Genomic DNA, 18,259 nt, shown 5'->3' on the forward strand with positions numbered 1-18,259 from the left:
TTTTGGAAAAGTTGCATTGGCAAAGTTATAAAGGGTAAATTAATTTGTTTATATTTGAATTTATAAAGATGATAAGGGTTATGTGGCTTGGTATGGATGTAATTATCAAGTTTTATTAATTGTAAAATTGTCATTTATCATTAAATAAATTTATATTCATTTAAAGCTTAAATACATGATAAATTAGCATGAAATTAACTAAAATTTCATGAAAACTTGGTCATATTTCTCCTCCATTTCGTGGCCTTCATAACCATGGTAAGAGAATTTTATTTTTCATTTTTAAGCCAATTTATTAGGTTTTTGGATTAAGACGTGAAATAGAAAATAGTTTTATTCGATGAGCTCTATCATTTGGTACCATTATTGCATTCTAATCTTGCTTGGGTTCAAAGATCCCAAATTCTAGGGTTTATGATCATATTAGGGTATATGGAATTGATGATGGATTTTGAGGTTCTTAAGGTTGTAGAATAATTTCCAAACTTGTTTGATGATTAAATCATGATCAAACCTCCTAGAAATGCATTTGGTAGTTTCGGTCTAGTCCTAAAAATTAGTGGAAGTTTTGATTTGATGAATTTTGATTAGGAATTTGATTGTATATATTTTATAAAGTTGGATAGAGGTTGATTTCATTCTCGAATTGAATCAAAACCAAGTAAAATCATGGAACCCTAGACTTGTACTATCTGGCCTTGGCTTTTCAGGATGAGAAAAATTATGGAAAAATTATGTAAGGTCTGGAAATGATGTAGAAGTATCCTACAAGCCTTAGAAAAATTTAGGGACCATTTTGTAATTTTATGAAAGTTGGGGGACCTAGTTAATCATTATGTAAAATTATGGGATCTATATGTAATGGTTCAATAGTTGATGTACTATGCTGGAAATTAATGTTAGAGTATTGAAATTGATGTTAGAATGTTGGATCATTTTGGAAACTTGGTAAGTTTGGTGAGTAGTTTGGGAAGTTTGGAAAGTTTGGAGGGTTTGAAGGTAATTATGAAATTTTACATGTACTATATTGATTATGTCAATTTGATTCTAGAATTTTCAGTATTGAATTTGAACTGAGAAAAGAGTAAAAGACCATTCGAATGAAAAAGAAAAGTTGAGATGAATTATAAAAGAATTCATAATTTGTGGTTAAAAATGAAAAGTTGAAAATGTTATGTGGAATTTAGAAAAAAAGGACTTGAATGGTCAATTTGAAGTGTTATGGTCAAAAAGTGTGTTGTGACATGGAATTAGTATCGAATGAGCATCGAAAGAATTTTTAGGAAATTATTTTATATTGTGTGCCTATGTTAGTAAGATTCTAACACGTGGTTTGAATTTGTATATGTTTGTAATGATTCTCATTTAGATTGTGTTCTTGAATTCAAGATCAAACAATATTAAAGCTAAGGAAAAGCTTAAGGATGGAATGTGAATATCTAATGAAGGTTTACAAACTAAGATACCAGGTGAGAGCAAATTTAATTTGTACTTATGTTATCGAACAAATATTGGCTTGCGATGAGCCAGAGACGGTTAATATGGTAAGAAGTGACTCCTAATTGTTATGTGTTTTGTGTTTCATGCATTTTTGTTCATTTGATGAGCTAATAGAATTAGTGAATAAGCTGGAAATGCAAATAATTGAAATTTGCCCGGTTTTTTTATCGGAATAGTAAGTTTAGAAAATCATTGAAAACTCTAAAGAAATAATGAGAGGATGATTATTGCACCAATTGGATACATATATCAGTATAGTTTTGTTTAAAAAAACGGATATTAATTCCGAGGAGTATACAAAAGGATATGAATTTTTTAATCGAGGATAGGCCAAAATACAGTGTAGCAGATTCTGCTCAAAATAGCTTATGTAAGTCAGCTTTGAAAATTCATTATAAATTGTAAAATTGAACTAGAAGAAGTAACGTATATGATTAGATTCATATTCTAGTCTAGTTTTCAGTGGTATAAATGGAAATATTTTTTAAGTGTGTATATTAATACAAAATATTATTTCTTTAAAAGTAGTGCAAACGGCCAGAGTAGTAAATTACGATAAATTTTGTAACTGAATTAATCAAAAGCGAAGGAATAAACCTAAAGCTTAGTGAGGCTTATATTTTGGACCTATAAATAAAGTTTCAAATTGAGTACATTATTTATTTAAGTTATATCTAACTGAGGAAGACTTGTGATAAGTTAACCTCAGATAATTTAAAAGAAAAGTTTGAATTAAATTATGGGATATTTCCATACTGATTAACGAAATGATTTATGATATATTTGGATATGAAATATCCAATATGTTTTTATATGATATTTTATGAAAATATATTTGAATGAAATTTCTAAAATGATTTTTAAACAAGAACAGCTCAAAGTATGTTATGTGATATTTGTATTTTTAATTATGGATGGTTTTGGGTATGAACTATCCAATGCATTGGTTTTGATAAAAGATATTGAAAAATACTATTGGTTAGAAATATTGAATTATAAATGATATGAATTTAAAGTAAAGCATATTGTATGTTGCATTGAGAGTCGTAGGTACAATTAGCATGTCATGAGATAGAGTGATTATGATTATGATCTGGTACATTATGTATCGCACCGTTGGTTCAAATGATATGATTGCACTTGGAGTGCATAGTCTGAGTTTGATGAAAGCACTGAAGCTAAATATGAATTTGAAATTAAAGTTATGAATTTGAAAATAAAGCTATGAATCTTAAATAAATTATGAATTTGGAAAGTTCTGAATCTGAAAATGAGAGTTCTGAAATATATCTAAATGAAAAGAACGTGGCATGATTATTATGTTTGATATTGATTATCATGGTTTTGACAAAATCATGAGACGATATTTTTACGTTTCTGATGAGGAATAGCTGCTTGAATAAGTCGGGTTGAATATTGAATGATTTTATTTAAATTCAAATTTAAAGTTTTAAACTATTATAATATTATTAAGTTGTTTTATATATGACATCACTTTAGTTTATTTATAATGTCTCACTAAGTGTATACTTAGCGTGTGATGATTTTCACGCGTAGGTAAAGAAGAGAAAACGAAGTAAGGAGTTCAGCTTGGCATCAATCAACCAAGAATAATTACAGGTATCAGTAATGACATCCTATTATTTTAATTTCCTACATGGCATGTATGCGAATAAGATATGCATGCGATATATAATTATGAATATAAATATCAATCTAAGATATGTGAGTAAAAAATTATATTTTTATCAGAATAAGAAGCATTTTAATTAGATGATTATCGACAGTTTATTTATGATAGGAAGCAATATAGAATTATCTAGTTGATTCCTAAAATTGTTATTGATTTGGATGATCTAAATATTATATTATGATTTTACGTGACTAATTTATTATATTGAAAGGATTAAATTGGATAAGTTTTAAAGAAACAAATTTGTACCGAATTTTCAACTATAAAATGTATGTAAATGTTATGTAAAATCTTTGACTTGTATTTGGGTACGTATATGGGTTAAGGGTGTGTTACAATTAGAGGGGTCATTATAGGGCAATAATCATGCTGGAAAACATTATATGCTGAAAACTACCATGAATATGCTTACATGCTTCATAATCATGCAAACCAACCAAACACGTACATCTAGTGGTCTACAGGTGGTAGAGATGAGTTAGAAATGTGTTACCATGATTCCTAAGATGATGAAATACTCTTTAACTCAACAAATAATCAACTTTTCCTTGCCTTTGGTCTTAGAAATTTCTCTTACTTCTTTCACTAATTGCAATAAGGGAAAATGAATTACTAACTCATATAGGAGCTTAGAAAGAGGTTAAGAAAACTTCCTAAGGCTTAAATCTACTAAAAACGAGCTAGTTTAGTAAGGGTTTCTATAGCCACCATGGCCAAACCTTGAGTTTGAGAGCTAGAATAGAAGCTTTGGATACGAGGATTACAATCCTTACCTTGGTGTTTTCGGAATAAGCTTGCAATGTGGCAAAGTTGCCATCTTTACTCTAGATCTAAGGTGAAGGATGAAGTTGAAGGAAGAAGAAGAAAATTACAAAGCTATGTGGGAGGAAAAAGAGGGCTCCACGCGTGATATCATCTCAATTAATGGGATTCAACCTTTCCAAATAAAATAGTATAATTACTTCCTTGGTCCTTCAAATTTTAGTCTCAACTTAAAAATGCCTCTTTTTAACTCCGATTGGGCCCAATCAAAGCTCAAACCTACTCAAATTTGGATCAAGCTTTCGTACAAGGCCAATGGGCTTATCTAAAACCCTCTCGAGTTAGCTTGAAATTACTAACCCGAAGTTTGGAGTGTTACAAATTCTTATATGAATATATCTTAATTATGTGTTTTATTTATCTTTATGATGGTAAACATTTATTATAATTTTAAATATTTTTTAATAAACTAACCGCTTCAATTTCCATCAAAATTTTAAAATGAAAATAATTAACTTTTTTAATATTCGTTTCAAACCGAAATAAGTAAATATACAAGTAATAAAAAGGGTGAAAAGGAAAGCCAATGGAATCTAAAATAGTCCTACTTCCTAAAGTGAAATAAATAAATAACTTGACTTTATGCCTTAAATAATTTACAATTGGGAGAGACTAACTTTTCCTTATGATAAAAATTTCCAAAATTGTCGGTAGAATAAATCTCGATCCTAATCCTATCACCATCTTGTTCCCTTCCATTATTCAGTTTTATATATATGATTTTTTAAATAATTAAACAAATCAAATATATTATTCTAAAATTATTATAACTATAATTCAACAATGATGATCACGTATAATCCATGCATTGTTTTGTCGTTTGTTTTCACTAGTTATATTTATTACCGACAAAATAGTGGTTGTGGGATTTTGTTATGATAGTTATGATACTTGTTGCTCATATTTGATTTTGAGTTACATAAGTTGGATTTCAAAATTGTGTTTCTCAATGGTAACATTGATGAAATATTTTATACGGTGCAGTTAGAAAATTGTATATGATGATACAAATTTACTGATATGCAAATTAAGGAAATCCATTTATGAGTTTAACTCTCTTTAATTGTATAAAAAAATTCACCAAGTGATTTTCTCATTTGGTTTTGAGATAAATTTGGTTGATAATTGTATATACTATAAGTTCAGTGGGAGTAAAACAAAGGAAACAAGTTTAATCTTGATCAGTGCCCTAATTATGATTTTGAAACTAAGTAAATTTAGAAAGGTTTCTTGTGCTTCAAAATAAATAAAGAATTTAATATATGCTCATGTTTAATACGCATTTAGACATAACATGTGATTTTAGGATATTAAGCATGTATTTAAGCAATTCAAGTATAGATCGTTGGATACCAGTCAAATTGATTCATACAATACATGTAAGAACAAAATGTTACATGCTCACATATCAGAGGTCTAGTTAGTAAGAGATCGTTAGGTTTATGAAGTCCAATTTATTGGAATATGGATGCAAAATTTTGTCACTGTGAACTGCTAATTATGGATTGATAAGAAAAACCACTTGAGTTATTATGTGACAACTAAGTTGCAATCTTTTATTCCATATATAACAAAAACATCTTAAGTCTAAGCACATATACAATATGTTTCTGGTTGTTAAAGAAAATTCGGAGTGATTGTGTGTTTATAGAGCATATTGCACTACAAGAAAATATACCTTTAATGACACACGAACGATGACACACGCTAATTTATGACTTGCAAAACATGTGTGTCATAAAAAATGTCATGTTTTTTTTAAAATCTGAATGATTTATGACTTACAATAATGTGTGTCATATTTAATAGTCATAATCCAAAAAATTTAGAAAAACACGGAGTACAGATAAATTTTGTGTGTCATCTTTAGGAGTCGCATTCTAATTCCACCCCCTTATTTTTCATCCTTAATTTCCCGCTTCTGCTTCCCCCCTGGTTAACAAAAGTTCACGCCGTGCTTCCCCCATTTTTCTCTGTTTTCCCTTTTTTGTCTTTGCAACCTCCCAGTACTGGTTTGACCATTCACCACAACGCAGTCGAGGCAGTCAAAAATCAAGGGATTCCACAGGTAATCCTTGTTCTCTATTCTAACATTTGTGGGTTTGTTGATTTCTATTTTTCTGATTTAATGGGTTTGATGCTTTTACTTCATATATGTTTTTTTGAATCTAGATTTGTTGCATGCATGCTTGTTTAATCGCTACTGATTTGTTTAATCGCTACTGATTTGTTCATTTCATAGGTTGTTTAAGTGGGTTATTTCGGTTTTTTTTACTTCAGTGGACTCTTATGCTAGTTCTTGATCTCTTTTTGATTTTTGGGTTTTGATGGATTATGTATTTTGGTTCAAAAATATTAAACTTTGATTGTCTTGTGATATATGTTTTTTAATGCTTGTTGAAATGTTTACAGACATAGCTTGTTTCACTTGACTTGAAGTATCATTATCCGGCATGGAAAACCTCAAAAAGAATCACGTATCTGTTACTCACTTCCGAGTCCAAGCGATATAGGTCTGAATGACCCTACAATAGTATATATTTCGAGGATTTTTGGAAGGTTTTATTATGTTTTAGATTCTTTTGTTTAAAAAAATGAGGAGTCGGGGAGGTGCCTCTACTTCCCAGTTCCCACATATGTATTTCATTCGCTAACTAGAATGGTTTCAAGTTTTTACCTAATTGACATGTTTCAGATGGATTTACTTTTGGTTGCTTATGGTTGCTGGTTGTGGACTTTTCATTAGTGAAGAGGCTTTAAATATCTGGGTCTGTCCTTTGCATTGGTACTTAATATTTCACTAACACAACTTTTCCTGCCTTTTTCTGCTTTCTATGTTGTTTGGATTCTTCTTTTCATTTGAAGTATCGGTATCTGACATTTTATGTCGGACATATAATATGTGGATATGACCTCCAAATATCTTCTAAATTCATAAATATAACTTTAAAAAATCTAATAATACATGTATTCGACGCTCATACTTACGTTCGAGTAGCATAGTTCCCTTTTTATTGTTTTGCTAGTTTAACTAAACACTCCCTCTTGAAATTAAATTTTTGTTTTTGATAAATGTAGGTTGGCGTAACTTTGGCACGGATGCTATCATTGATGGAAAATGACATTCCTTTGCTGAGTCTCTCTCAAGAAATGCCCCATACATAATATCCACAGTTCTCTGGGTATACTGGTTAGTGGCATCTTATCTTATTATTTATTTTAGTCGAATTTTGTAACTATGTGTTGCTCCGGATTTTCATTCTTTTCTTGAATTGTTTATTTCTAACATTTTTATCTCTCATATGGGTACTAGGATATGACTTTTAAGAATCTTCTTTCTAATATAATCGTTTTAGACATGTACTCCTATCTGATGCTCACACCCGAATTCAAGTAACGTAAAATATGATTATTAACTTAGATAAGAATACATTCTTTGAATGATGATTACAAATAGGCAATGAGGTTATCTCATGTTACAACCATGTGCTTCAACTTAAATTATAACAAGCACAAGGCAGAGATTTTGAGGCTAACACCAAGAACGTTAGAAGATATCGAATAGGCTAACATCAATAATTTATCCAACATTGTTAGGGTTTGTTCCAGTTTCGAATAGGTTTTTTAGATTTTATGAATGGGTTATAACCCTTGAACATTTTTCTATAGCATAGTACAAAATGAATTTGTTAGGGTTACTTTGTACTCGGTAATTTGGGGTAAATATTTTGTTCTTCATATCTTACATAAATATTTCATCAATCATCAGTTATAAAGTTGTAGTTTTGCTAATACTTTATAATTATTTAGGTTGGAAAGTAATGGTCGATGGATAAAGCATGGATTTCGTCTGATAGGTTATCTGATGCATATGAAGTGGGTGTAAACACCTTTCTAGACTTTGCACAAAGTAATGATCCAAATTCAGATCTTATTCGATGTCCTTGTATATATTGTATCAATTTGTGGCACCACTCAATTCAGACCGTGTGCTATCATCTGTTTGCCTATGGCTTCGATGAAAGTTATAAGGTTTGTCTTTCCATGGAGAAAGACAGCTCGAGCTTGATTCTAGATGCCCTAACAAATCTATTCCTCCCGACTTTGATTATACAAGAGATATGCTACATGATGCCTTCGGAGATGTAGAAAAAGAACCCGATTCATTAAAGTCACTTCTTGAAGATTGTGAGAAGCCACTTTACGTAGGGTCAAAGTATAATGCACTTAGTGGATTATTGAAATTCCAACATATCAAGGGTCAATTTGGGTGGTCTAAGGCTAGTTTTGAAGTATTGTTAGGTGCCCTAAAAGATGTCTTACCATTAAACAATAGAATACCTAATTCCCTATATGATGCCAAGAAATTGCTAAAAGGAGTAGGTCTACAATATGAAAATTTTATGCATGTGAAAACGATTGTGTTCTATTCTGGAAAGAACATAATGAATCTTCTCAATGTCTAACTTGTGGCACATCTTGTTGGAAAAAGAATACCAAAAACGTACCTTCGAAAGTTTTGTGGTATTTTCCTCCCATCCCAGATTTAGGAGAATGTTTTCGTCACCAGAAATGGCACAAGACTTAACTTGGCATGCACAAGTTCGGGCTAATAACGGTATGCTAAGTCATCCTCGCGATTCCCCCTCTTGGAAGCTTGTTGATAGAACGTGGAAAGAATTCGGAGAAGAAAAACAGAATCTTAGATTAGCCTTATCCGCTGATGGTATCAATCCTCACAAGTCATTAAGTTCCAAGTATAGATGTTGGCCGGTTATCTTAATAACTTATAATCTACCCTCTTGTTTGTGCATGACAAGAAAATTCATGATGTTGACTCTATTGATATCAGGTCCAAAACAACCTGGTAACAATATTGATGTCTACTTGGCACCATTGATAGCAGATCTAAAACTCTTGTGGGAAACTGTCATGAAGACATATGATGCTTATAAGAAATAATACTTCAATCTAAGAGCAATATTACTTTGGACTATAAATGACTTTCATGCATATGGTAATCTTTCGAGGTGTGTTACCAAAGGTTATTATGTGTGTCCAATATGTTCAGAGAATACTTGTTCACAGTGGTTGCCAAATTCGAAAAAAGTATGCTTTCTTGGTCATAGAAAATTCATGCCACTTCAACATCCTCTTCGTAAAAGAAAAAAAGATTTAACAATCAACAAGAGGATGGTGTTATAAAGCAACCATTATCAGGTGAAGATATTTACGACAATCAACAATCAAAAAGATGATTTTGGATTCATATTGGTTAACTTTGCTAGGTTTGATCACCAATCTGAACGCTTCATATTAGCTAGTCAAGCCAAACAAGTTTTTTATGTTCAAGATCAACAAGATGCAACTTTGTCTGTTGTCAGCTTCACACCACATAAGATGTACATGTATGGAGCAAATGGTGAAATTGATGATATGTTGGAATACAATGCTACTTTTGATTTTTCACAAGACTCCCCTTTAGTAGAACTTGATGATGATTTCTTGTGTACACGCCCGGACGGCGAGGGCATATTAATTTAAAATATTTTGTACAAAATAAAATCTTTTTGAACTTTTTGGTATGTTTTTATTTCAACATCTGTATGTTATTAATTCTGTCCCAACTGCAAGAAATATCAATTTACTAACTTTTTTTATTTGAATCATGTTGAAACAGGTTGTACTTTGTACCATGGAATCGGATCAGTCTTTGAGTCATGATGAAGACTCTAAACAAAGAGGTCCGACAATAAAGGGAAAAACTACTAAAGGAAAAGTTATCGTTACTGATAATAAAAAGGGTGTTCTGATTGACGTTGAAGCAACGAAACTTGCTTCCTTTGAGGGCATGGTAGCAAGATCAATGGTGTCTATCACTTATGCCACTTGGAGAGATGTTGAGCAGGAAAAAAAGAAGACTTATGGCAATACATTTTGGTAAGTCTAACATCTGATCTTAACTTCCAATTAATCTTTTTTTTTTTGTTAAAAATATTATTTTTTTAATTAATGCTTTATGTTTTAGATGAATTTTGAACTTGATCCAAGGAGTCGGAAGAACACCCTTCAATCCATTGGGACAAAGTGGAAGAACTTTAAGCATTATCTGTATAAGAAATTCATTGAGAAGTTTAAGAATGACCCTAATGCAAATCTTCTCAACCCTTCAGAGATGTATCCTTATTTGAAGATAGATGAGTGGAAGGTTTTTGTATCGTAAAGACTTTCAAATAAGTGGGAGGTTAGAAACCAGTATGTATTTGTTATATATATTAGTTTTAGAAACCAGTCTTGACTGTTTTAATGTTTCTAATGCAGGAAATAAGTCAGAAAACTAAAAAAATACGTGGACAACATAGATACAATCATCTATTGAGTAGAAAATGATATGTTGGACTAACTCTTGAGATTGTATGTAGTAAATTACTTGAATAGTTTAGATATGTAGTTGTTTATGTTAATTTATTGTTGTTATCTTTTTAATTTAGATGCAAGAAACGGGAAAGGAGGAAGACGAGATTGATAGAGCATTGTTGTGGAAAAAGGCAAGACAAATGAAAAAAGGAGGTTATAACCCGAATACCAGATTATTATTGATAAAATGGTAAGTTCCTATGAACATTCCTACTTTATTTATTTTAATCTTATTGTTATAGCACCATATGAGCTTTAATCCTTTGAATATTTTGAATATGAATATTTGCTTTCACTACAGGAAGAGATGCAGAAGTCAGAAACTTTAGGAGAGGTCAGTTGTGGAACAAATGACATGCTTACCCAAGCCCTAGGTACCCAGGAACAACGTGGGCATGTACAAGGGATGGGCAAATTTGTAAGGTCACACCAATACTTTTACTTACCCAATACGTGAAGAACTACTTAGATGGTGAGAAGAAAAAGATTGAAAAAAGGTTCAACCAAATTGAAGGTGCAATAGAGAAACTACAAAAAGGGATGAATCATGCTTCCGAAGGCGCAAGTTGCAAAGGGTGGGGCAAAGCATATTTTGAAGACAACCCACCCGAGGAATTTCTGTAAGTCTTATTAAATTATAGTATAATTAAATGTAAGTCTTGACTACAACTAATATATATAATTTGTAGGATACTTCCTTTTATCTTGCGATTGATATTATCTCCAATATAGTTGCCAAAGGAACGATAGTGAAGCACAATGATCTATCAGGTATTACAAAAAATATCAGTTTTCTTTTTGACTTTTAGAATATTGTATCTTAGAAATAACTTTATATAACAGGTGAAAACATTGAAGTAATGATGGAAATGAGTGTGCAATGAGACGCTTTACTACCGTTTCCACTAGATGAGGAGTTCATTTACAAGGTTAAAGATGCAGTGGGGTTCCTAGTGAAGTGGCCTAGACATCTAGTCATTCGATGCTTTGATTTGGTAATATTTTCATTTATTTAAAGAAATTATATATGTCTAATTTAAATTTTATATTTATATTTTTTTGTAGGAAAAAATGTTAGCGTTTATGGGAAAAAAACGTGTGAACGAAGATAAAGTAGAAAGTAATAAAGGAAAAAATGACAAAGAGAACTTGTTGAAAAGGAAGAGGAGAAAGGAGAAGGGACACTGAAGACGGAAAAAGAGAAAGAAAATGAAGAGGGTAAAGGATAAGGGACACTGCAAAGGAAAAAGGAAGAGGAGAAAGGAAAACGAAAAGGGGAAAAAAAAAAGAAAAGGATGAGGGAACACCGTAAAGGAGGAGGATGAAAGCACAAATGAGGACAAGGCTAAGAGTTGAAAGTAACCGTGTTTGGAAAGTGTTTGCATGTATGGTTGATATACAACTTGAAAAAGTGGAGTCCGTGAAAGTGCAATGTGAGGACGATATGTTTGGGTACGACAGTTTCACGTACATAACTTGGGAAGATTTTGAAGTGGTTTTTACTGTGGATGAGATAACCGGTTATGCGATTACTTGTTATATGATGTAAGTGCATAATTTTAATTTTATTCAAACACAATATACTTAATCATCGTACTTGTCTAATGTTAATATATAGGTACTTTTTTGAGGAAATCAAGAATGGGTCAAAAATAGATCATGGAATTTGTTTTATGAGCCCGTCTGCAATCTCGCCATCAGGACGTAAGGCAAAATTCAAAAATAGCGATGAGGCAATTCGAAGCGTTGAAGATCGATTGTCTCTAAGAAAGGACAATGACATCGTCCTAGTTCCATATAATCCCGGGTTTGTTTTTTCATTTGATTATCAATATATTTTAGAAACTTAATTTGGTTTTTTGTTTTTATAGAAGACATTGGGTGTTGGCAGTGATAGATATGAAAGCAACAAGTTATTATTATCTTGATTCCTTGGGGCCCACGAATGTCCATCAGTGGTTGAAGCAAGTTATTGATGTGTAAGTAACATAAATTATCAAAACATTATAGTATATTCTTTGATATATTTCATCAATTTTTATAGGGCAATGAAATTGTACAGTGCTCAAAGTGGATCTAACAAAAGGTTAGCCACAATTGGATCAATGTTTTGGTGAGGACTTCGAACGATCATTCCTTGTTTAAATTGCAGCTTTCAATTTGACTAATTGTTTATTGTAAACTGTTTGTAGTGTCCCCGTCAGTCGGGAGGTACCGAGTGTGGATATTATGTTTGTAAGTTCATGAAAGAGATAGTCGAGAACAGACTTCAAGTGCTGGTCAATAAGAATGTAAGCAAACTTTTCTGATACACATTTGTCATATCATACATACACATTAGTCATACAACTATCATATGGACTTGAAGTAGGATGATATTATTGGAAATTCATCTACGATAACATCTTTTCTATTCATATTAATAAGAATTGTCATGCTCTTTTTATTTCTACTGAAAAACTCATAGTTAGATGCTATTTTAGACTTCTAGTTATCACCTTGTGGTTTGAAATGTTTTTTTATTTTGATGATTCACGTTTCTGTATGGAATGGAGGTTATCATTTATAATTTGAAACAAAATTAAAAATCTTGTGAATTTAACTTAGTGAAAGATTACATTGATGGTAAACTTCTTGTTATTTGATTCTACTTACAGATTCTGTTGTAAGTAATGAGTGAATTCTTGAATCTAATTACACGTTTTACGCATGTGGCAATTGATATTATTTTTCGATATATGAATCAATGTCTAAAGGAACAATTTGAAATGTTTGGTGGAGTTGTGAAAGCATTTGACACGTACTAGCACTTAAAATCCAAAATTTTATTTTGTCAAGTACTCTAGACGTAATAGGGACTCTCTTGTGGTGATAAAAGGTCAATAAATGATTGTCGAGTTTTATGTCCTGTAGATTCAATAGTTCTAGATGATGCAATTGTTACTTTCACTTTCTTGTTGGATGCGAAATGGATAAAAATGAGATTTTATGATCAATAAGACATATTGAAACTTTGTGAGTCTGATGAATTTAGAAAGCAAAAGATAATTCATTTTCGCACGAGGAATCATGGTGCCAAAAGTTAAAAAATTAGAGCTCTATTGTGAAGAACATGAGGTTGATTAAGTTGTTCATGCCATATATCTTTTTATTGAAAGCATATACATCTTTGATTTTCGCATCGTATAGTGCATAATGTTATTATTTGTGGTGATATTGTTGTGAACAAAGTTGGTACTTTTTATAATGTTATTGATTTGATGACTTTGCATAATGTTATTATGCTTCAAAGAATGCATATGTAAAATTGGTCATTTTAGTACTCTTTAATAGTTCATTATATACTTCAATTTAAATAAGTATAAATTATATACTTATTTCATATTTTTTACTTAGGTTGGCGATGGGAAAGAAGAATACACGGATGATGACATTGATGATATTCGCAAAGAATGGTATCTTATGTGGCAAACTTTATTATGCCTTGATATTTTGTATCGACATATGATTAATACAATATTTTGATAACTTAATGTGAATATATTGTATGCAAATGGATTGCTTATATATAATATGATACATAGATTTAGTATTATGAGGCATTCAATGTGATTTAGTTTGATTATTTGTCAATCTACATTATATATATATATATATATATATATATATATATATTTACGAAATACAATCATGACAAACCAACGTTTGTCGTCTTTTTTAATGATGTGTGCTTCAATGACACGCAATATAAGTCATACATGCGTGTCATAAATTTATGACCCACAAATGTATGTCAAGAAGATTTATGACGGGGGCTTCAATGACGCGCAATGTAAGTCATACATGCATGTCATAAATTTATGGCGCACAAATGTGTGTCATCTTAATTTATGACGGGGGCTTCAATGACACTCAATGAACGTCATTAATGCGTGTCATAAATGTGTGTCATAAATAGCGTCATATTTTTTCACACACAGTTAAGCGTCATCTGAAATTCATGTCGGTGTCTTCAACGACAGGCAAATGTGTGTCATCCGCACCCATAGATGACGCGCAATGCGTGTCATTAAAGGGGTTTTTTCTACTAGTGTTGGCACAAACTCATAATCGTGCGCTTACTAAGGAACTGTTACCCAAGGTCTTTTATGAGCACATTACTCATGTGGGTGTATATCATTTAAGGATATTGGGTTCTAGTGGGAGTTTGTATTTAATGCTCATTTATTATAAACACAATTTCAGTTACTTTAGTTTAAGGAATTTATTTTAAAGTTATTTTCTACAAAAATAAAGTTTGTTTTGATTTATCTACACTCTGTTTTTGGTAAAATTTGATCTCACTAAGGCGGACCAATTGGAAATATATATGTATGATTCACATTGTATGTAATTTTCATGTTATGCTCCATGATTGATCTATGTCATTTGATTGTGTTTGTATACATGACCATCGATGGGTCTAGTCATGATAGATATGACAAAGGCCGCTTTGATCCTATATGGATATAGTTGATAGACGAGATTGTTATAGAATAACTATTGTATGATAACAAGTTTTGAGCTCATAAGGTTGTATATTTATCAGGAAACATATGTTGCCCAAGTGGAGATTATTGGATTAAAATCCATAATTATGGGCACATCTTTATAATGTATATTGTTATCATAAAATATGACATAAATTAAGTGACCAATTATGTTTTAAAGTCATAAGATATTAAAAGTGTCATGGAAATAAAAGTGTAGATACTATTAAATTTGTATTTATAACTTGACGAGGGGCAGAGTTATAAGTATAGACAATAACAAATTCTTAAATCAACCATATAAAGGGGTTATGATCCTAAAAAATAGACATTCTCGTATTTACTTTTATCCCGTCAAAAGTTTATACTCAAGGGAACTCTATCTTCTTGGAAGATCACAACCAAAGAGAGATTCAAGGATTTAACCTATCAATTAATTCAGGTATGCTTCCGCATCTAGTATTCTATTCTTGATGATTTGGCATAATTAATCCTGATATTTTCATATTTATTTATGATTTAATTCTTACAGAGATACCCATCTACCCTTTTCTTAGCTTGTTTCCAACCATGTAAAGCCAAGCAAAATAGTTGTAGTTTATGAGCAAACAAATTTGTATGTACTTTGTAATTGTTGCAGTAGAATTTAATTCATTTTAACCGTACATTATTCTATCTACAATAGCATTAATTTGAGCCTATTTTGTTTAGTGTTATTAATCCTTCGATTATTCATCACCTTCCTCCATGTCCCAATGTGAACCCACTATCTTCTCTTTTTTTTAAAGGGTAAACTACTTAAATGATCATTTAACCATAGGTTAGTATCGATATGACTACCATACTTTCAATTCTGACATTATGGTCCCATAACTATTTAAATGGTTTCATTGTAGTCATTTATTGTTACAAAATAAATGGTGTAGTTGATGTGGACCTCTGACTTGCCGTTGTTAGTCAATAGCAATAATGTCAGCTACGTCATTTGTTTTGTAATAGTAGGTGGCTATATTGCAACCATTTAAATAATTATGAGGTTATAGAATTGAAAGTATGGTGAACATATTGACTGACACCAACATCATAGTTAAGTGGTCATTTGAGTAATTTATCCCTTTTTTTAATTAATCAGAACTGTACTGCCAATGCCATACTCTTCATTTATGCCTTGTCCCGTTGCTTTCTCACTCTCTCACAAATCACAAATCACACACCACCATTTATACACTCCAATCATTCCACCCCCACCCCCCGGCAACTTTCTTTCTTTCATTCTTTCACCATGTCTATCATCCTCTCATTTCTTCTCATTCTATTGTTTCCTTCAGCCAATGCTAGCTGGCCACCTTCTCCTGGTTACTGGCCAAGCTCTAAGTTTAGGCCTATGAGCTTTTATAAAGGGTTTCGAAATCTTTGGGGTCCTGCTCATCAAAGTGTAGACCAAAATGCATTAACAATCTGGCTTGACAGAACTTCAGGTACTTAGTTTTTTAGTAGCTGCTTATATCAATCTGGTATTTGTTACCTTATCTGATTGCTTCGTATTTTTTTTTCAGGCAGTGGGTTCAAGTCAGTTAAGCCTTTTCGTTCTGGTTACTTTGGAGCATCCATTAAAGTGCAACCTGGCTATACTGCAGGGGTCATAACAGCTTTCTATGTGAGAAATTGAAGTAACTTAATCTAATTTCTAGCTTCAAATTCTTTGTTTAATGCTTTTTTAATTAGAAAATCAAACAAATTGCAGCTATCAAACAATGAAGCTCATCCAGGGTTCCATGATGAAGTGGACATTGAGTTCCTTGGAACTACATTTGGGAAGCCTTACACTTTACAAACAAATGTGTATATCAGAGGGAGTGGGGATGGGAAAATCATTGGCAGGGAAATGAAGTTTCATCTTTGGTTTGATCCTACCAAAGATTTTCACCACTATGCTATTCTTTGGAGTCCTAGAGAGATAATGCAAGTGTATTGAAATAAGAATGAAACATGAATAGTATTTGTGTTCATCTGCAATGATGTATGCACATTTCATTTGTCTAGAATGTATTCTATGTGTTGATTCATCTGATATTTGTATCAGATTCTTAGTAGATGATGTGCCTATAAGGAGGTATCCGAGGAAGAGTGCTGCAACATTTCCTTTAAGGCCAATGTGGGTGTATGGTTCGATATGGGATGCCTCATCATGGGCAACTGAAGATGGGAAATACAAAGCTGATTACAGATACCAACCGTTTGTTGCAAAGTATACCAACTTCAAAGCAGGAGGTTGCAGCGCCTATGCGCCCGCTTGGTGCCGGCCTGTCTCGGCCTCGCCTTTCAGATCCGGCGGGCTAACGATGCAGCAACGTAGAGCAATGAGATGGGTTCAAAGATATCTTGTGGTCTATAACTATTGCTGGGACCCCAAAAGGAACCATGCCTTAACCCCAGAGTGTTAGACCAAGTGAATGAACTTAATAACAACTCAATCAAAATTCTTTTCTTTTTTCCTTTTTACTTGAAATAATTTTACTATCTTTGTTTTGGTTGCTCTAATACAATGAGACAATGGGATGATGAAGCCATGGATATGGGGTCATGGGAGTATTGATTGAGTGTGCTGTTTCAGTAATCATTTCTTAATAAAAGCAGAATTTAACTGTAGATTTTTTTTTATTTTTCTTTTTTATTGAAATATGGATGACCATCACTTAGCAAGTCATGGAATCCAAGAAGCTCATGAAAGAAGAAAAATTTCCAGAAAATAAACTGCTGGCAGTAATAATGCAGGCGCACATGATAAAAGGCAAACAGTGAATTTCAAGTCAAATCTCTCACTTGGACTTTTTGTTCATCAACCTGACTGTTTCTTTTCGATTTCTAAATGTGATGCAGTGATTCTTAAACACAAGCTTCTTCTTCATCTCTATTCCTTCATTGTTTTGAGCTTGTTTGATTGCTGGCCTTGTTAAGAAACTCAAGGATTGTTTTTGAATGTGTTTACTAGGAAAAAAGCTTGTAGTATTCAATAAGGTTTCTCCCTTTCCAGGCCACAACTTGCAACTCTTATTCAGCCCTTTCGTCGGCACCGCCAGGAAACAACATTTCGGGTGTTAAATTGGATATTACCTATTAATTCAGCGTACCACGTTATCGCCTTTTCTCGTAACTGGCGGTATTGTGATCATTTTGTGATCGAATTAAAAATTTAATAATCGTTTTATAACTTTTAAAAATCTAAAGAACGAAAATATCATTTTAAAATGATTTATTGATCATTTGTTTATTTAAACTTAATCCTTTTTAAAGGATT

The 18,259-nt window shown here is 32.0% G+C and overlaps 1 protein-coding gene across 2 annotated transcripts; it reads left to right on the forward strand.

Annotated features, from left to right (window-relative positions):
- The first annotated feature begins 16,170 nt into the window (after positions 1–16,170).
- LOC120181002 (probable xyloglucan endotransglucosylase/hydrolase protein 32) lies at positions 16,171–17,572 on the forward strand. Of its 2 annotated transcripts, none has more exons than XM_039186256.1 (4): positions 16,171–16,439; positions 16,518–16,618; positions 16,706–16,929; positions 17,045–17,572. In XM_039186256.1, exons 1-4 carry the CDS (start codon positions 16,244–16,246, stop codon positions 17,403–17,405), a joined length of 882 nt encoding a protein of 293 aa, XP_039042187.1. In that variant the 5' UTR covers positions 16,171–16,243; the 3' UTR covers positions 17,406–17,572. The 2 variants fall into 2 exon arrangements, with proteins under 2 accessions (XP_039042187.1, XP_039042188.1); XM_039186257.1 differs by having other exon boundaries at positions 16,706–16,923.
- Positions 17,573–18,259: the final 687 nt, after the last annotated feature.

Source organism: Hibiscus syriacus, unplaced genomic scaffold (genome assembly GCF_006381635.1).
Source record: "Hibiscus syriacus cultivar Baekdansim isolate YM2019G1 unplaced genomic scaffold, ASM638163v2 tig00112505_pilon, whole genome shotgun sequence".
Taxonomy (NCBI): domain Eukaryota; kingdom Viridiplantae; phylum Streptophyta; class Magnoliopsida; order Malvales; family Malvaceae; genus Hibiscus; species Hibiscus syriacus.

Excerpts from the sequence above, each read along its gene's own strand:
- LOC120181002 (XM_039186256.1), top strand. The coding sequence starts at position 16,244 with ATGTCTATCATCCTCTCATTTCTTCTCATTCTATTGTTTCCTTCAGCC. Across the intron at positions 16,440-16,517 it reads CTGGCTTGACAGAACTTCAG|GCAGTGGGTTCAAGTCAGTT; the intron begins GTACTTAGTTTT and ends TTTTTTTTTCAG. Across the intron at positions 16,930-17,044 it reads CCTAGAGAGATAATGCAAGT|ATTCTTAGTAGATGATGTGC; the intron begins GTATTGAAATAA and ends TATTTGTATCAG.